At 52.4% G+C, this 20,081-nt stretch overlaps 1 protein-coding gene across 4 annotated transcripts; it reads left to right on the top strand.

The window, feature by feature from the left end:
- Positions 1-18,794, top strand: LOC144720861 (calpain-7-like). 4 transcript variants are annotated; one of them, XR_013585827.1, is made up of 22 exons: positions 1-481; positions 1,924-2,032; positions 2,888-3,051; positions 5,006-5,073; positions 5,765-6,019; positions 6,118-6,204; positions 6,418-6,544; positions 7,933-8,018; positions 9,474-9,567; positions 9,746-9,892; positions 10,424-10,530; positions 10,871-10,991; positions 11,165-11,309; positions 12,014-12,113; positions 12,576-12,714; positions 12,897-12,972; positions 13,265-13,410; positions 14,769-14,831; positions 15,540-15,670; positions 16,572-16,659; positions 16,779-16,868; positions 17,038-17,173. XR_013585827.1 is itself a non-coding variant. In XM_078597998.1 (21 exons), the coding sequence occupies exons 1-21, from the start codon at positions 380-382 to the stop codon at positions 17,183-17,185; spliced, it is 2,712 nt and encodes a 903-aa protein (XP_078454124.1). In that variant the 5' UTR covers positions 1-379; the 3' UTR covers positions 17,186-18,794. The 4 variants fall into 4 exon arrangements, 3 of the variants coding, with proteins under 3 accessions (XP_078454124.1, XP_078454345.1, XP_078454215.1); XM_078597998.1 differs by having other exon boundaries at positions 16,572-16,868; positions 17,038-18,794; XM_078598089.1 differs by lacking the exon at positions 16,572-16,659 and having other exon boundaries at positions 14-481; positions 17,038-18,794.
- The last annotated feature ends 1,287 nt before the right edge of the window (positions 18,795-20,081 follow it).

The following is a 20,081-nucleotide window of genomic DNA, read 5'->3' as shown; positions in this document are numbered from 1 at the left end:
GACAAAAAAAAAACTCACGTCGGTCAACATCCGTGACGTCACGACGCACTGCGCGATGACGTCAGAACGTTGACGCCGCAGCGTCAGTGGGGAAGGTAAAACCCGAAAAGCGACGAAGCTCTTTTCCGCCGGCGTCCGAGAATCTGAACTCGGCGCTCGCCGGACGCAACCCGCGGGCTGCGATGCCTTGTCGAGGAATCGACTGAAGCCGCGGCCGCCCGCCCCCGGGGCCCCCGGACGTGACCGCGAGCCCAGCCAGTGGCGCTCGGCCTCCGCTGGGAGCCACCACCACCAACAACTACAGCGGCGGCGGCGGTGTTGTTGTTGTTGTTTAGCGGACACGTGTCGATGCTGAGGAGGTAGCGCGGTCGGCCCCGCAATGGACGCGACGAAGCTGGAGCAGGACGCCGTGAAGTTCGCGCGCCTCGGCGTGGTCAGAGACGAGGGCGGCGAGTACGGGGAGGCCGTCTTCTTCTACAAGGTGGCGGCGGCGGCGGCGCCACGCGGCCACGTTCACCCACTAACACTAACACCACCACTAACACCACTACTACTACACACAGCACTACCACAACTACTACTACCACTAACACCACGACTACCACTCCACACAGCACCACGACCACTACTACCACTACTACAACCACCACCACTACACACAGCACCACCACAACTACTACCACCACCACTACCACCACTACTAACACTCCACACAGCACCACTACCACCACCACTACACACAGCACCACCACCACCACTACACACAGCACCACCACTACACACAGCCCCATCACCACCACCACGACACATAGCCCCATCACCACCACTACACACAGCCCCATCACCACCACCACTACACACAGCCTCATTACCACCACCACTACTACACACAGCACCACCACCACTACACACAGCACCACCACCACTACCACCACCACTACTACACACAGCACATCACCACCACTACACACAGCCCCATTACCACCACCACACACAGCCCCATTACCACCACTACTACACACAGCACCACCACCACTACACACAGCACCATCACCACCACCATCACCACTACTACACAGCACCACCACTACACACACCACTACACACACCACTACCACCACCACTACACAGCACCACTACCACCACTACTACACACAGCACCACCACTACACACAGCCTCATTACCACCACCACTACACACACCACTACCACCACTACACACAGCACCACCACTACACACTAGAATGAATTGTTCTCCAACTTAGCGATAAGATGAAACTGTCTTCGTCATCATCCCAGACCGGCGTGGGTGCACCTGCTCGGTGCATCCAGTCGGCGGTGTTTACGAGATGTTAACGACCTCGCCTGGTATGCAGGTGGGCGTGGGTTCAATCCCGATCCCTGACGCCTGCTGCTGTATACTTGGAGTATTTGGCTGCTACAGATGTCCACGTGATACGCCGCTTCTCGTTGTGCCAGGTCCCTTCTGATAAAGAGCTTCATAGCTCTGTGGGCCTTACCTGGTACGGGCAAAACAAAGTTTAGTTTCAGGTTCACCAGTTGCTCCATTAAAGACTCGCTTATTTGTTGACACATAAAACCACAATCATCGCAAGAACACATGGACGAGTAGGCCTTAGAGGCTTCGTCCAAGTCATCGGCCCGCTCTGGGAACAGCACGGTACACCTTTGGTATCTGTCAGCTCGTTCATCGTTTTCCGAGCTTGGCATAAATAATCAAGCACTCGAACTGTGTACATGACACACGTGGTGCTCCTCGTGTGTTGTACATGACACGTGTGTGCGCGTGCACACGTGTGGCTGCTCGTATGTTGTACATGACACGTGTGTGCGCGAGCATACGTGGTGCTGCTCGTGTGTTGTACATGACACGTGTGTGTGTGTGTTGTTGTTGTGTGGCAGGAGGCTGCCCAGGCCCTGCTGTACGCCCTGCAGGCTGGCTCGCGGGCAGAGCGCTTGGCCGAGAAGGCGCACGAGTACCTCGACCGCGTTGAAGTGCTGCAGGCCACGGGTGAGTAGCTCCTCGCTGATGTGACCCCAGGGGCACTCGTGAACCACAGCAGGCCTGTGGTCAAGAGGCTCATCGATCGACGCTCCTGCTTATTATGGCAATGAAGCATGTTGCCATTGTATTTTCTGTGTCAACACGGCAACGGTACTGTACATATCACGTTGAAACATTGCCGTACGTTGTCGAGAGGCGGGATAGTGTTAAAATGTGAAAGGCAAGATGAGGAATGGTTGATTAACTTTTTAAAAATCACGAAAATGCAATACGCGACCAACGCTGCTGATGCCCCCCCCGCACCTCACCACGGATTCCTTCCGCCGGATCTTACAGCCGGATCTTACAGCCATTGCCATAACATACCTCGCACACTCTGTGTAATGTTATTTTGCACGTCTTATACACCTAAAAAATAAACACCCTTCATCGCCCATAGGCTGGGCATAAGCACTGGCCACCGATGGCAGTGACATGGTTTACACATTCCTGCGGAGGGAGCTGGTAGGAACGTTGGGTTGCTCGGTCAATGGCCAGGGTCAACGGCGGCGTGGTGTATTCCGCAAATATGGCCGACTGTGAGGGCGGGCACAAGCCGGCGTGAGTAGGTTAAACGTTGAGTTTTATAAGGGCACCACGGGGTGACCAGCCCCTCCCCACCCAGCCCCACCCAGCCCCACCCTCCCCACCCCTCCCACCCCCCACCCAGCCCCACCCTCCCCACCCAGCCCCTCCCCACCCTCTCCTCCCCACCCAGCCCCTCCCTGCACGACGAACGGACACAATAATCCCCTGTGGGCTGGTATAACAAGGAGGTTCCTACCAGTATATCGTTGTCACCCGTTGCTCGTCGTGTGACAGTCCAGGCCAGTTCAGGACAGAGGGGGCAGCTGAAGTCGGCCCAGCAGGTGGCGACGGAGCGAGCGTACTTCCTGTGCAAAAAGGCGTTCGAAGCGGAGGAGAAGAACAATGAGGAGGAAGCGGCAGACCTCTACAAGAAGACCAAGGAACTGTGCATCAACACGGTGAGAGAAGCGCCTTGCACCTGAGCCCACTGCGAACATTCCACTCCGGCAGCGTCACTATTATTCGTACTGTACAGGCCACGATCCACTGGGGCAATTTTAGGGCAACCTTTGCCGGCTATGGACATCGTCAACGGTTGCCGCAGCGTTTCCTGTCGTAACAAAAACACAATAATGTCGTTACCCAAAGCAGCTCCACCCTCGTGGGCAAATTGGATGGCAACTTCCAATCACTCCTTCCAATCACTCCACTGCGGGAGGGGGCATCACACTCCTTGGTGCCCTCCTGCTTTACGCGGATAATCCGATTCACGGGGATTCTGTGTCCTGTTCTGGGTGACTGGATTCAGAGCTGAGGGTGTTTGTTCTCTCGAGGGGCTTTTGCCATCCGTCGCAATGACATCCACTCCCCACCTAGCTGCTACTTGCGCCTCTTAAATCCTTAGAAATCATACGTAACCCCTTTATACCCAGACTGGTTTTCCTGTTTGCCCCAATGTATTCACCTTGCGGAGCCACTGTGCCTCTGGCCGTCTATGAACAACTAATCCAAAGACAATGGCCAACCTCGCTAATCTCCTAAATTTTGTGAAATGGGACTTGTTCCCTTCCACACACTTGCTACAGAACCTAAACAATGGGATAGGCCCCCATGCATTATGTAACGCACATGAATTCTTAAAAATGTGTTATATCGGCCGGAACAACAAAGTTCCTACACTGTGCGGATCGCGAGCCTACATTGTCGAGATGGGGCACAGACTTTGGCAGCGGGTGGAGAGAGAACAATGCAGGGACCTCGAAATCGCAAAGTCAGAGGGCAAGTCTGAGTTGCTCTCTCTTGTGCCCCACCTTCCTCTCCGGCGTGGTGATGATGATGATGTCCTTCTCGGTCATCGGAGCCCTGCAAAGCCCCTCGCTCTCTCCTCGCCCTGCCTCTCCCTTCTAGCAGAGGCTCAATCAGCTATGGGCGCCGATACTTTTTCAATGTTCCATTTTTTACGCGTAAAATCCTTACGACACCTTTACCGACTGAATGAAGGGATATCGCTCCTGGAACTTAATTTGCGCTAGGCCTTGATATTTATTATCATAATCCTCACCCTCCCTGCATCAGATCCCATTGCCAGAGTGTTGTCGCTCCCTCTTCTTGGAGAGCCAACTTCCCCATGTACTGAGAACCGAAGCCACGTAGGAACGTTCTTGGGGAGAAAAATAAAATCAACACGGAGCCCTCGGGGATCTGCTTGTGGCTGGCTAAAGTTCAGGGCTGAAACCCATCGTGTCTGTGTGTGCGTGGAGAGCGGTAGCGTGACTGTTATGCTGTTGCACTACGAACCTGGCGAACTGAGTTCGATTCCTGCTCATAACCAACATCAGTGTTGAGACTGGTGAGATGGTGTGGTGAGATGCTGTGAGGGTGAGGTGGGGTGTTGAGACTGTGGTGAGATGGTGCGGTGAGATGTGTGTGGTGAGGTGGGGTGTTGAGGCTGTGTGGTGAGATGGTGTGGTGAGATGTGTGAGGGTGTGGCGGGGTGTTGAGATTGTGTGGTGAGATGCTGTGATGGTGAGGTGGGCCATGATGGGCATAGTGTGCCTCTGAGATATTGAATCAACAGATGAATTCAGTTTGTAGACCATCATTGCTAAGCCAACACTTCTTTGATTTTAGAGAACTGTCACTCGATTCCATTACCCACCCAGTTGCCAGTCACTTTTGTTGGTGACTGTTGCTGGCAAAAAATTCCATAAAAGTGTCCTCGTGGATCATGGTCTTTAAAGCCATTTAAACCAAGCAATATTTGATCGGTTGTTTAATGCAATGCTAAATTGTCACTAGTCAATACTGTTCAATGGCTATTTTCTCTTGTGCTGGAAGTCATATGTATAGAGTATAGCATTTGAAACCCAGTGAAGTGTTTGTAATTGTGAAATGCGACTTTTCTTTTTTTAGAAAAATGCCACCGCAGATAAAGATCTACAGAGTAAACTGAACAAGCTAGCCGAACAGGCTGAAGAGAGGTATGCCGGTGCCACTCGGTCGCAAAGGAATGCTTGTTGCCATTCAGTCTCTGCTTTTGTGATAAAAGTTCTCTATGTAGCTCTGCATGCTTCGTGACTCATTAATGCACGCAGGAGGGCCGATCCCGATTGTGCACGAGTTCACACTCCTGCATATCAGCTGTGCTTGTTTGGCACAAGAGTTTTAAGTTATTGTTTTACTTGCCGCTGCTGAAAATAAGCAAGCCTGAATGCCAAGAACTCCATGAGTCACCCCTTTCCACGTGATATGCATGCAGGTGGCTATTGATCGTGGGTGTTGGAAGATTTCCAGTCCTAATAATTTCGTGCAATTGGCGGTGGTGGCGCACACGCCTCTAATCGAGTACTGTGCGGAGGCATCCAGGGTTGGAGGATCACGCGAACGTTGTAAAACTCCCGTGGGTGTGAAGGGTTCCGTCGCTTGGCTCGCCAGGAGAAGGCGATACACCCGCACCTCCCATTAGCACGATTGGCTACGTACGGTGCGAAATAAGTTCAACACACCTTCATGTGTGATCCACCAACCCTCACCTGCACAGTGCTGGATAATAGGAGTACGCCACCACCGCCCGGCTATTTAAAGGTTTTGGTTGAACTTATCAGGGAATGTGCGAGTCACAGTCGCGCTGACCTCCGCACCACCACCGGCCCGGCCGCTGTTTGCGCTCAGGGCGGAGAAGCTCAAGGGCGCTTCGAACGTGGCGGCCGTGCACTCGGAGAGCGACGGGGCGCAGCGGTACCCCTCGCAGCCCGTCCGCCGGGTGCCCCCCCTGGGCTTTGACTTCAACAATGAGGGGGGCGGCCGGGGGCCCGCGGGTCCCGGGAGGCCCGGAGGCGGCCGGGGGCCTGGGGGTCCCTCAAAGCCACATGGCCCGCCGCCGTCGGCGACCGAGTCGTACAGGGATGAGGAGATCACGGTGCTCAGGTGAATTCTGGGTACTCTTACGTCGCAGATTCGTTTTTTCGCGCTGCACGGTGGAGGAGCGGCGTGCAGACGGGGCATCCGTGTGTTTTCTCTTGCAGGACAACTTCGCTCATCAACGGCTTGAAGTACGTGCCTTTCTTGGAATTGGATCTCAAGGAACGTTTTGCGTTCCCGATACCGTTCAGGTCGGTGTTCCTTTGATTTCTGTCCACACGCAACCAAGCAACGGTGAAGCCATTTTCTGTTTGTCTCAAGCTAATAATCGCCCTTGTTTTTTTGGATATCAGCGTGTTTCCTTCTTAATCAGTATGTGGCACATGAGCTATTAAGTGGAATACGTCACTTGTGTTTTCTCTAACTAGTTGCAAATGCTTTGCGTCTTGTCTGCTGTTGCCCAGTGATGAGCACGGGAAGCTGGCACTGGCTCCCAAGCAGAAGGACAGGTTTGCTCGATGGGTGCGGCCATCAGATATCTGCACCAACCCCACTGTTATCTACGCCATCTCAAGCTTCAGCATCAAGCAGGTACTGCTTGACTCTGGTCCTCGTTATCAGGCCACCAAACAGTCCCCATTTTAATATTTTATGGCTTCTTGTACTGATAATGGTGGGCGGGGCTACCTGTAGTGGGTGGGCCTAAGACAGGTGGGTGGGGCTACCTGTAGTGGGTGGGCCTAAGCGAGGTGGGTGGGGCCACCTGTGTAGTGGGTGGGCCTAAGCGAGGTGGGTGGGGCTACCTGTGTAGTGGGTGGGCCTAGGCGAGGTGGACAGGGCTGCCTGTAGTGGGTGGGCCTAAGTTATGTGGGCGGGGCTACCTATAGTGGGTGGGCCTAAGAGATGTGGGCGGGGCTACCTGTAGTGGGTGGGCCTAAGAATGTGCGGGGCTGCCCATGTAGTGGGTGGGCCTAAGACAGGTGGGCGGGGCTACCTGTAGTGGGTGGGCCTGTGACAGGTGGGTGGGGCTACCTGTTTACTGGGTGGGCCTAAGAGAGTTGGGCGGGGCTACCTGTGTAGTGGGTGGGCCTAAGACAGGTGGGCGGGGCTACTTGTAGTGGGTGGGCCTAAGACAGGTGGGCGGGGCTACTTGTAGTGGGTGGGCCTAAGACAGGTGGGTGGGGCTACCTGTGTTGTGGGCAGTCTCTAGAAGCAGTGGGCGGGACCAGCATCAGTCTGGGCGCCCCATCCGCTGGGCGGGGCTCGTGATTGGGTGGGTGTGGATTTGTAAAAATGGATGGGGCTGATGGGAGAAGTGGCTGCCATGTGTTACGATTGAGCCTCCAAGAAAACTGGCAGCGTTATTGTTTTGCAGTCGTCACATCACCTGTTCGATGGCTGGTTAATCTGTCAAGTCTAATCAGTGTCTTCAACGGCTATATAGTTATGAAGTAGCATGTTTCCTAAATGACTTGCAGATGGCTTGTGGAATGTGTTCTCTGCTTATATCTCTGCTGTGCTCATTATGATTGATGATATGCTAGCAGGTGCTGCTTTACTCATGTTAAATCTATTTTGCAATAAATGTCAGTTTTCAACAATTTTCTGAAATTACGGCACTCCTCGAAGGCTGTGGGGACATGAGCTGCATGAAAAAATACGTTCACTTTTATGTGTAGAGACAGATAAATGAAGGAGGCATTATCCGCTGACATTATATTCTTCATGCCAGTGCTGGTTAGATGTTGCACGTGATGGGCCCTCATACGGCTACTAGTATCAAAGCACAACTTATTAGTTTCCGCATTCATTTGTTATTTTTAAAAAAAACTATAATATGCTAACGATGGCTCTAGATACTGCACACACACAGGTCTGGTGAACATGAATGTACGATCCGTGGCACGAGCTCATTGTGTGCACTGTGTGGTCGACATCGTGATGGTATTACACGTCTGCGTGCGCGCGCGCTCCGACAGACGGTGGTGTCAGACTGCTCCTTCGTGGCGTCTCTGGCCATCAGCGCAGCCTACGAGCGCCGCTACAAGAAGCAGCTGATAACCAGGTGAAAGGGGCACTCGGTTAATGATCACAATGTTTTTTTGGGGTGGTTTCCGTATCGCACCATTCGTGCGAATGGCATCGCAAACCGCCGTGGAATCTGTACTGCGCACAGCTGTTCCGCACCGAGGCGTGGGGAGACCACAAACGGGAATGCGACCAGAACCTGTGCCAACAAATGCCCGAATTCTGTGGTCCTGTATTGGGATGATTGACCAACTCCATGAATGAGCGTTTATACATGTCGGTGGGAACTGGAGTGCCCTCGGGGGTAGGAATGAGCACACTCGCTGTGCTGCCGTGTCCTGGCAAGCCAGCAGGTGGCGACCTTGACGCCCTTGGGTCGCTCAGCACTCCGTCGTTCAGATTGGACTTGCACACCGCACTGAACCGCTGCTCGCAAGGGATGCAGGGATATCAAGGACCTTGTCCTAAGTCCTCCTGTAAGACTGCAGCCTTTACAAACAGCCGATTTGTCATTTCCTCCCATGTAGGTGTGTTATTACCTTCGTATAAATGTGCACGTGCTAGGGCTGGATGCTGGTGATCTCAGTGATGAGTGAAATCCTTTTGGGCCAAAATTCTTCAAAAACATACTTGAAAAGTTGTTCATTCTGGATTATTGATGATGAATAAGATGTACGTTTATATTCCCCAAATCAGAATATAGAGCTCTTAAAATAGTTATTATTGCGCTTGTTTTCCTAAGAAAGCTTCACTGAGTACCAAGACTGCTAAGATTTTGCAGTAGGGGGCGACGATTAATTTCTATCCGTTTCCCGAATAAATTTGCGAGTAATTTTTCTCATTTGGCTGTGCAAACCCGGCTCCATGCTGTGGGATGCGGGTGACGTCATCCTGCGTTGTGTGAGGAGTCGGCGCTAAGTGTGATGACGTCATCACGTCGTCCCCCGGCTCTGTGGGGTGATGTCACCGTGTGGAAGCCATAGGTGCTGCTCAAGGGTCGATGATGTCATGCCTAGACATCGCTTCTCGATGTAAATCAATGGGGAACCCGTATTCCGTAAAATTCTACCAATAAAATGCGGGTCACTCTTCCACATCAAATTGGCTCCCAATGGTCTGTATTGGATGTTACTTCTCGAAAAAATATTGTGAATTGGGAATGGCGACATTTTTCTGTGTATGTCCTCGGCAAGAGAATCATTTTTGGCTTCATGCGTGTTTGGGAGACACAGAATGTGAGGGATACTTGTTCATCATATATATATACATGCACACACCTGCAGTATTAATCAGGGTAAGCTCCCGTATTAGAACCGCAATGCTCTGCAACAAAAGGCGTTAGCGCTGGGCCATGTCACCGCCCTGGAATTTTAGCTGTCCACTTTCACACTCTTGTGAATTGTGCCACTAACAAGTTTGACGAACGTAAAATGTGGCTTGTATTTGCGTCAATGTGCGCGTGCCGATTGTTTTGCCGATTATCTTGGAACAGCATCATCTTCCCCCAAAACAAGCGAGGAGAGCCCGAGTACAATCCCTGCGGCAAGTACATGGTCAAGCTGCACATTAACGGCGTCGCCAGGAAGGTACGAGCTCCGGTTCCGTCACGTTTCTTTCAAAAAATCGCTGCGCAACAGACTCGCACGTCGGATGTTTTGAAACCTCCGTGAAGCACCTGGACATCTGTGACAAAGAGCTTTGTAGCTCATCGGATTCCTCCAGGATAAATGAAGATTCAGATTGTGTGTGTGTGTGTTGGTGTAGGTCATCATTGACGACTACTTGCCGGTGGATCACCGCGGGGAGCTCCTGTGCTCCTACTCCACCAACCACAACGAGCTGTGGGTCTCGCTCATTGAGAAGGCCTATATGAAGGTGATGGGAGGCTACGACTTCCCTGGTTCCAATTCTGTGAGTATGCATGTTGAACTTCTTTCGCACCGTACGTAGCCAAACGTGCTAATCGGAGGTGCGGTGTCCGAGTCTTCGTTGCCTAAATCTTTATAATTGGCATTAAAACCATCTGTTTCCTTCAAATATTCTTCTTTATCATATTTGTGTAATTATATATAGATGTAGAACAAACGTCTGTGCTGGGGGGTGGGATGCGTGAGCGGGATGGGGAGAGGGGAGGCCCGATTGCTGACACGGGCACTGAAGTGGTCCCCACGGTGACCTCGGAGCAGATGGAGGGATGATGTCTTGGAGGTGGCTGCGTGTTTATTGTGCAGCAGCAGCAGTAGCAGCAGCTGCGCCATCTGGTGGAGGGGAGCGTGCGTTGGTGGTGCGGTGGGTGGCGGCATCGGCGGCTTTGGCCACGGTGACAACTGGGACTCGGGCGGGGGATCGCTTCACCTGCAGATGCCGCGCAACGCGTTACAATGCGCAGCGTTTCATGCGCAGTCGGATTAAAATACGTTGGCGTTGTGTGCGCCTGTACAGAACATCGACCTGCATGCGCTGACCGGCTGGATTCCGGAGCGCATCTCCATGCACTCGGAGCACCAGCTCTTCAACAAGGAGGCCACCTTCAACATGCTCCATCAGCGGTGCGGCCTGCGGTCTCGGCACAGCGCGCCGTTTGCTCACCGCTGCCTCTGCTTGCTTTCGGAGCGGAGCGCTGCCAAACGTGGATATGCCCATCGCAGTTGTGTGCTTGAGCGCTCCACTTCAATTGAAAACTAAGAGTCTGATAATTCTGCATCGATGACAAAAAACACTTCTTGCAGTAATTCCGTTTTGTAAATTGTATTCAAAAGCAACTCGAGTTATGCATGCAGCGCCGTGCCGGTTTGTTGAAGGTGCCTATTGAGCAATTGACACCACTTAGCCACACTGGGCTGTCTGGCTGTAGATGAACGTGGCTTGTGAACTGCGAATGTCGTGTAGGTTTCACCACGGGGACGTCCTCATCACCATTGCCACAGGAGTGATGACGGATGAAGAGGGGGAGCAGAGAGGCTTGGTCCCCACGCATGCATATGCAGTGCTGGACATTCGCGAGGCACAGGTACATGCGTGTCTGTCTGTGTGTGTGCTGATTGTGCCACTGGCTCCCAATGCAATCCCCAAACAACTTCAAGATCCTACTCGGTGACTTGCGCTCTTTCCTGCCTTGCTAACAACACATGCCCCAAAAGTCTGCGAAGGCTATACGGGGGATGTTTGTGTTTGAGTGAGTAGGGCGTGAAGTTCCTGCAGCTGAAGAACCCGTGGAGTCACCTGCGCTGGAAGGGCCGCTACAGTGAGCGCGACGAGAAGAACTGGACTCCGGGCCTACAAAAGGCCTTGAACTACGACCTAAAGAAAGCGCAGAAGACAGACGATGGTACGGTCATGGGGATTTCAGGTCGCTGTGATGGAATCCTTCCGTAACCTACAATAAGCCAAATTCATGGATAAGATGGTGTTGTATATTCCTGACACGCTTAGATGACAATGCTGATGTATGAACACTGGTGGAGTGTTAGCACGGGTGAAGGCCATTCACGGTCTGGTGGCTTGTACACATTGGACATGTGCGGGTCACCGATTGTCTTAGCGATGGATACAGTCCGTAACAAGCCAGGGAGCGCGTAGCGCGAGTCCGCGAGCGCTCTCTTCACGAAGGTTGCCGCTCCGCGTTTGGCACGGTGCTGCCGCGCCACAGTAGTGTGTCCGGCGATGTCGCATCTTGCATCTTGTTTGTCACGCTTGGGGAGATGTTCCTGGACGGCCTGGCACGTCCATGTCGTGCTGGCGCTGGAACCTGGCCAGGCAATTCACTGTTGTCGCGGCGTGAGAGGCCCCCTCTTTGTTGAGATGGCACACATGGAGAATGCCGGGTCGACAGATTTAGCTTCTGTTGAGGCTTGGAGAGACGCCTATGGCTTCTTCCTTGATCACTGCTCTGGCCTAGAGGCTGTTTCCCAGAATCCGGTCCGCCTTGGTGGCATTCTATCGGCTGCGCCGGTCACCCAAGGTTACCGTGGCCTTCCACTGTGAGCACGGTGAGCGTGCGTGATGGTGCTCCGTTTGCGTGTGCCACGGCAGGTGTGTTTTGGATTGACTGGGAGGCTGCCTGCGCATTTTACGATGTGATCTACCTCAGCTGGAACCCTTCCATCTTCCCGGAGACGACCTGTCTGCACAGGTAGGCACACACCAAGTTGTACATTTAAAACGCTCGTATGTGTGGTGTCATTGTGTGTTTGCTTGGCGTGTGTCACATTGACAGCCTGGACCCTCTTGCAGACGAAATGTTCCATCTCGAGGGAGCATCCAGTAGAAATATTTTAACAAATAAAAACAATGATAAATAGCTTTCAAAACAACAATACATGAAAGATGTAGCTCGTGTATGTGGTTGAACAAAATAACGGGGGGATAAATCCTGTCGGCATGAGCAGAGCCCGTGGTCGCTTATTTTATAATTGAATTTGTAGAAGCATCAGTCATTCAATTGGCAGAGCAGTCGCTCCTGCTGGATATCTTTGTGCTCGCCAAAGTTCAACTGCGGAAGAACTGGAGAGAAGAAATGCTGAAGATGCAGCACAGCCCAGCTCACCGTCCGCTTTGCATCTAAAGTTGCCCCTCGCCCCCCGTGTGCCTCCAGCCAGTGGAGCTCGGAAAAGGGCCCCGTGCGAGACGCGTACAGCCTGGGCAACAACCCCCAGTACCGCCTGGAGGTGCAGTGTCCCCAGGGAGGGGCTGCGGCCGTGTGGGTGCTGCTCACCCGGCACATCACCGACAAGGTGAGGCGGGTGGGGGGGGGGGGGGGCAGCTCCCGTCGCGGCGGTCCCCAGCTTGCCGTGCTTGCCACGGAGGCTCGGGAGGCTCGCGAAGGCTTTTATCGTCGGGTCAGGCCGCGTTCGCACGCCCGCGGGGTTCTCAGTGCAGCCCGTCTCTCGCGCTGTCCTCCGCTGTCCTTTTGCAGGACGACTTTGCGGAGAACAAGGTGTTTTTCACGCTCCTGGTTTACAAGACCAACGGCAAAAAGATCTACTACCCCAGTGAGTAGACCCCATCCTGGAACAACCCACACTGGACCTCGGCATACCTGCTGCCTTCTGTCTTATCGCAAGCCTTATCTTGGAAAGGTCTTAGAAGGCTTATCCCCTCCCAACTCCCCACGACGCGGTTGTCGTGTTTCTGTCCACTCTACCGAGACGCACAGTAAGCATCGGCCCTGTTTCCCAAAGTAATACATTGGCCCGTGTGTTAGTCATCGTAATTGCCCACGTGTTTGTGCTTCGTGCGTACATAGGTATCCTCACAACCCGCTGCCGTTTTGACTCTTGACAGGTGACCCAGCGCCGTACATCGACGGCATCCGCATTAACAGCCCCCACTACCTGACCAAGCTGACCGTCAAGGACCCGGGCAAGACAGTGTACACGCTCGTGGTGTCGCAGTACGAGAAGCACAACACCATCCAGTACACGCTGCGGGTGAGGGCACCGCACCCGCGTCGTATCGCACCCCACTCGCGTCTCATGGCAAGAAGGACCTGGGTTTGATTCCCGACTCTCTGTGTGGAGGTTGTGTTCTCCGCCTGTTCTGCACGGGTTTCCTCCAGGCTCTCTTTGTTTCCACACCATAGCTAACACAAAAACGTACAATGCCAATCTTGGTTCTAATTTGTAAAACTAAATATTTAAAAGTTACCCACCAATTACTTGCATGGCAATTTTGTCCTTGCTCCTGGCAGACCAAGGTCCACCGCCGAGCCAGGCGCTCTGACCTTGAGCCAGGCGCTCTGACCCTGAGCCAGGCGCTCTGACCTTGAGCCAGGCGCTCTGACCTTGAGCCAGGCGCTCTGACCTTGAGCCAGGCGCTCTGACCCTGAGCCAGGTGCTCTGACCTTGAGCCAGGCGCTCTGACCCTGAGCCAGGCGCTCTGACCTTGAGCCAGGCGCTCTGACCCTGAGCCAGGTGCTCTGACCTTGAGCCAGGCGCTCTGACCCTGAGCCAGGTGCTCTGACCTTGAGCCAGGCGCTCTGACCCTGAGCCAGGCGCTCTGACCTTGAGCCAGGCGCTCTGACCCTGAGCCAGGTGCTCTGACCTTGAGCCAGGCGCTCTGACCCTGAGCCAGGTGCTCTGACCTTGAGCCAGGTGCTCTGACCTTGAGCCAGGCGCTCTGACCTTGTGCCGCACAGGGACAGCTGCCGATAGGGGGCAGGTTGTGCACTGTGAGACGTTTTGTTACGTGATGGAGCGCAATTTCAATTCGAGTTCATTCATTCTGTCACTGGAAGTTTCGCAACGTTAAAATCTGCCATTTGTAAATTAGTGGTCATTCCATGGATCTGATTAACTAAAATGCATTGGTGGTAATTTACCCGAATTATGTTTATTGGGTGGCTTATTTCATGAAGTGTGTGTTTTACATTCAAAAGTAAAACATGTTTGAAATGCAAATTTAATTAATGTGTGACCCAATGTTGAGGCTGCACTGTCTTTGATATATTTGGCTCAGCTGTGCAATAGAATTTGTCTCGGCTGCTTTAATACGCGGTGGGCTAAATAGATTCCTCGCTCACGATGATCTGATTATCAGAATTGTGCTCGCGTGGATTTTAAATTCTGACCGAACCAGATGTGGTCAGCTAATTTAATGTAAATTTACTTTAAAGTGTTTGGAAATTAAATTGATAGATTGGCCACGTCTATTACGGGCAGCTCGTAAATGCCTGTCCGTCTCTGTGCGCTATTAAAAGTAGACTTTGAGCCCTTGCTCTCGACCGTAAATCCCGCGAGTGTTCATCCCCTGATGTTCATTGGCTGCATTTGCAATCTCTTCATTGCAGGTGTATGGCTCTGGCAAGTTCAACCTTTTGGAGATTCCTTTTCCATTCACTAAACATCAACGGGTATGTATCTACGCACACTGTCTCTTTCATTTGTCTGACCGTGCACATTGAATGTTTGGCCACCTGTTCAGCAGCGAGTCGCACGATGGGGCAGCAGTCATGCCCACCTCCTCGAGATGACGTTTTCAGCCCAGATCCCTCGCCCCCCTCGCTGGAGGAAGCCAACTACAGTGCACACACAGCATTATTGCTTCTTTCTTTATTCCATATATTTTACCCAGGAAAGCCTTGGTGAGCCTTATGATTCTTTTTCAGGAGGGTCCTGCCAGGTTTGTCCAGGAGGGTTGGGCGATGATTGCTATGTAGATTCAAATTAAAATAATTTGCGGTGTAATTTTTCACAATTGGCAAAATTGAACCATGAAGCAGCCACACAGATGGGCTACTCGAGTCGGTGACGTTTTGCACCTCCGATTTGCACGGTTGGCTACGTACGATGTGAAAGAAGTTCAACATACACACGTAGATACATACACGAGACCTTTAACGTCCACTGTGAAGCGAGCGGCACGTGTTTTTACGGTCAATACACCGACGGTAACGGGGGCAGTCGCCGGTTTCGAACCGCGAACCCATCTACCACCGCCGCCGAGACCACGTCACCACCCCGGTGGTGATCGTCACTCCCACAGCAGCCGCCCTCTCCCGGACGCGTTCAGCGGAAGCGGTGCCGATGTGAAGAAGCGGATCGTGATTTTGTGTTTGTAGATCACCGGGAAATGGGAGGGAAGTTCGGCGGGCGGCTGCTCCAACTATCGGGACACGTACAAGAGTAACCCCATGTACCAGCTGCGCGTGGACAAGAAGGGCCCACTGCTCGTGGAGATTCGAGGACCCAAGTTTGTAGTCCCTTGTTCCCACTCCACGCTATGCATGCCGACAGGACAGGTCACATTCACACCATTCAGCAGCGTGTCCAGGTGCCGTCGTGTTATCGCAACGGTCATGCTACTGAAGTGCGCGGGGAGTCGCATCGATTGATTTTCGGGTGTAGACGGTTTATCGTTAACCCAAAACTTGGACCGGTTACGAGTCAATCCCTGAAAGTTCACTTCCAGTTAACCGTTTGCTACAAACCAGTTTAAACCTGTAAAGATATAGCATATTGGTTCAATAATTGTTTTCGATAACACTATAGTTAACCTCTTAAAATTAAAATGTCCTCTTAACTGCAGAGAAATGTATCCAGTTGCAAAATTGTCAACTCTATTCCTGCCGCCTGTCTGTGCGAGTCTCTGTGAACATCGCTGCCCGAACCCCGGTCAGTGTTGCCGTCTCTCCCACCTCGTGCTCAGTGCACAAGTAGCTGGCATCATCGGTAATAACAGCAACATAGAGTGAGCGATTGTGGCCTGTTTCACTTTTAACACCCCATCTACGGAGTGGGACGTTCATATTTTGAAACGGTTGAAACCGGTTCCTGAATCCCTTTTTCTTGGTTTTGTTTCCAAAGCGAGGCATTTTATCGGGGTTCGGTGTTTGCTTTTCGGTTCACGAGAATAAGCGGTTAACGCTGCTTTCCAGTTCTGGTTTTTTAGTTCGGTTTGACTCTCTGCTGCAGGGTGCGTCGCCTGAGGGCCTGCTTGGGAGGCCACTGGCATCGCAAGCACTGTCCCACCTGCGCTCTGGCGCTGATGTGTGTGTGGTGTCTGCACGTAGTGGGTGCACACGGTGCTTGTGCGCGTGGCGTGTGTGTGTGTGTACGATGTGTGTACAAGTACGTGTGTGCCTACCCCCCAGGTTGCTCCTCTCCTGTTGTGTCAGTGGGGTCAGCCGCAGACTTGACACACTGCAAGACATTCCGGTGTTGCATGCAAACTCTGCAGCGGTAAACAGTGACAGAATAAGTACATTTAGAAAGAGATGTCCCGTTACATATCCCGTGTCTCGTGCAATCTGCGCAATGCTGTTTCTTCCCACAAGTGACGCGCGGCGTTGCCGTTGCAGGCAGTACAGCGTGGGGTTTGAGCTCGTGGTGGTCAGCACCGAGGGGGACTCGGGAGCTGCGTTCTCAAGGAAAGGCTCTGGAGATTACAGGCAAGGAACTCCCCCACGATGCTGTAGCGATGCACTCATTCCACCGATTAAAATGTATTCTTAGGATCACGTGCATCAAATCGTGCACGTGAGAATCTCTTATTTTACCTCTCATTCAAATGAATTTACGAGTCGCTGTGTGACGGAACCTTCGTCGCTCTCTCCCCAGGAGCGGATTTTGTTACCTGGAATTGGAGTCGCTGCCAGCTGGGATCTACAACCTCATCCCGACCACCTTCCTGCCTGGCCAGGAGGGCCCGTTCTTCCTGGACATACACACGGCCGCAGCCATCAAAGTCTCGAAACTGCAGGGATAACGCGGCCGTCGTCTTCACGCCACCCATTGCAGCAATCATTCGGCACATCGGGAAAACCTGAGCGGCGGGAATTACACGCTCTTGTTGCCCAACGATCGTTGGCGGCGGTGTTTCGAAGACACTCGTCAAAACATCCTGACATTTACTTACAGCCTGGGTGAGACACACATCGGTTTAATGCTCACCTATGCTGACCACCAGTCCTCTGGCTGGCTTTTAATCCCCTACAGAAATGACTGGTGTGGCAGTGATTAAATATCTTGTACCAAAACACCAGGAGACATTTTGAGACGAGTGACAACATAGTCTTGCGTTGCTCAATCTTATTGTAAACTAAACGTAGTCGAATGATAGGTTGCCTTGAACCTTGACATTGTGTTCTCAGCCACTCTGCATGCTCTGTGCACCTTGCCGGATGTGTCGCTCGCATGAACGGCGACGGTGGGCGGTGCAAATCGTTTGGTGGCAGTGGCTGCTGCAGTGAGAAGCTGAGTTGTGCGTAGCAGATGAGTGATTCGGCACAAACGAATTGGCCTCCGTTTTACATGGCATCGCGGTTCTTGGAAATCGTGTACTTAATCTACATTTTTCTTCTCTGCATTTATTACCCAAATCATTAACAAGGATTAAAAGTGAATTTAGTTTACATTTTAACTTAATCATGTGAACATATTTGTTCTAGCCCAACGCATGTTTCATACCGCAAAAGTTACAATTTCTTTTTGTAAAGCTAGCATTAAGTGAAAGTAATTTAAAGCACTTTTATTCTGTTAAAATACTGTTGCCTTTGAATACCGGTTTATGCAATTGTCTGCATAGTACAGAATTTCCTCAAGCGCTGGGTTGTAAGCCCCAGACGGGGGTCGCGTTAGGAGCTCGCGGTGAAATATGTAAGTAGCGATCCGCGCCCTTGTGCAACGCCGCACGCAGGGCCTGGCCCCTGGCTTGTACCCTCCTACGCTCGAGTTCGGGGTCGCCAGATGACATAAACAACAAGGGTTAAAGGTGTGGCCCTGCAGTTGCTTCCCCAAGCGACTGCTGGTAGAAGGGCCTCGCGCTCGAGGAGGTAGTGTATTTGGTCTACTCTTCCACGTTGCCCTGACGTGCTGGACGAGGTGGCCGTGCCCACGACATAGTGATGCCAAAATATAGGTCTGAGGTATCGCCATGTCAAAAATATTTGGGAAACCCGAGATGAGTGTAATGTGTAATGTTTACTAAACGGGGAAAGGTTCTGTTTAGATATTACCGTATGCAATTTCAACTGAAGAGGTATATTTTGCCATGATGGAAATGATTTATTATTCGATGGGGTCGGTTGGTGAACCAAAAACATAAAGTAGAAACATTAATTGTGTTCCATTGTGTAGATCTTATCCACGATATAAATGTTACAATTGATATTTTGTCTGGACGCGACTTTAAATCTGATGCCGTGCGGCATGAGATGCTTTGTGGAAAGTCCTCGACCACAGAGTGGTTGAGGGTTGACGTGTATTGTCGGCTTGCGGGATTACGTGGTGAACAACCGAAGCCAGTTGATTTTTGCTCCTTTATTAATAGTTATTCATTATTTTCCTATTTAATAAACATTGCTTTCGAATATTAACATTGTCTTTCCTTTATTTGGTCAAATGAAAAAAATGATTAACTTTGAAATGTGGATGTTTATTTATTCCGACGTCCCATCGCAACCCGTGAGAACTCGTAACCGGTTTTTTCTTCCTCTCTCTATGGTCACTACAGAATCCCCCAACTCCCTCTGGCGTACAAAGCATGGCTTCGTGCAAACCAGGGCCTCGTACAAAGCAGGGCCTCGTACAAAGCATGGCTTCGTACAGACCAGGGTTGTGTCACCGGTAACTGCATATGGCTCTGTGATGTCACAGTAGCAGCCTGGTCTCGGCTCGCTGATGGAAGGTTGCAAAGATTGTCATCCTTGCTTGCAGTTGGAAACGGCATCGTCTCCCCTCCTGATGCCGAGAGGAAATGGGCGAGGTTCAGGACTGTCCCATGCAGCTGCAATGGGGAACGCGGTCCAAACCTCCCCAGCAGGGCCGTCCGTAGGGGGTGTGGGGTAGATCCCACTGCGGGCCCCGCCAACGCCTTCAAACTAAACCAGCACCATGACGTCCAAGTGCCCCCCCCCCCCCAAAGCGCAGGGCCCGGGGCGGTCGCCCCGATTATCCGTATCTCCTGGGACTGCTCTGCTCCCCAGAGACCGTGGCTGACGCAGCTGCTCTGGATATGTGAAGGCAGCAAGCCCGTCATGTTCGAGAATTAGGTTTTCGCTCAGAGGTTCGGAAAGCCGCGCGGCGCTGCAAGGATTGCGAGCGGGTGGTCGCACGTTGCTGAGCAGATGTGCATCACGCTGCTGCCGTGGCGCACACGAGGATGTGGGGGATGTGGAGCTGAGCGGAGCTGCCGAAGACCCCTGGGCAGTTGGGGGCAGCCGTCAACAACGAAGGGCGGGGGGCTGAGCACGCGAGCAAGTCGACAACGAGGGTGGTGGTGGTGGCAACAGGTGAATCTGCGAGCGCACTCCACGCGGCCACAAAGTGCACCTAAATTTCGATTGAAAGCTTTCGTGACTGCAGGGATTCATCTTCTTGGTTCTTTCGGTAAAGTCACGCAGAAGGGAAGCAACAAAATAATAAAAATAAAACATAATAAAACAATTCTCACGACGTTTCGGCCACAACGCAAGCAGCCGTCCTGGCTGCTTGCGTTGTGGCCGAAACGTCCCTTCTGCGTGACTTTACCGAAAGAACCAAGAAAGTGCACCTAGCCTGGCACGGAGCCACGCCGTGACGTCACCGGCAATCGGCGGCTCCTGCCGGTGACGTCATCCCGCGCGCTGAGCTCGGAGCCCCCCACCACCCACTCCCCCCCAACC

Source organism: Lampetra planeri, chromosome 1 (genome assembly GCF_965212315.1).
Source record: "Lampetra planeri chromosome 1, kcLamPlan1.2.h2, whole genome shotgun sequence".
NCBI lineage: Eukaryota > Metazoa > Chordata > Hyperoartia > Petromyzontiformes > Petromyzontidae > Lampetra > Lampetra planeri.
The sequence above is the reverse complement of the archived record's forward strand: the minus strand, read 5'-3'. Positions and strand labels throughout refer to the sequence as shown.

Coding starts and splice junctions, on each gene's coding strand:
- LOC144720861 (XM_078597998.1), top strand. CDS start 380: ATGGACGCGACGAAGCTGGAGCAGGACGCCGTGAAGTTCGCGCGCCTC. Junction 482..1,923: donor AGGCCGTCTTCTTCTACAAG/GTGGCGGCGGCG, acceptor GTTGTGTGGCAG/GAGGCTGCCCAGGCCCTGCT. Junction 10,531..10,870: donor TTCAACATGCTCCATCAGCG/GTGCGGCCTGCG, acceptor AATGTCGTGTAG/GTTTCACCACGGGGACGTCC.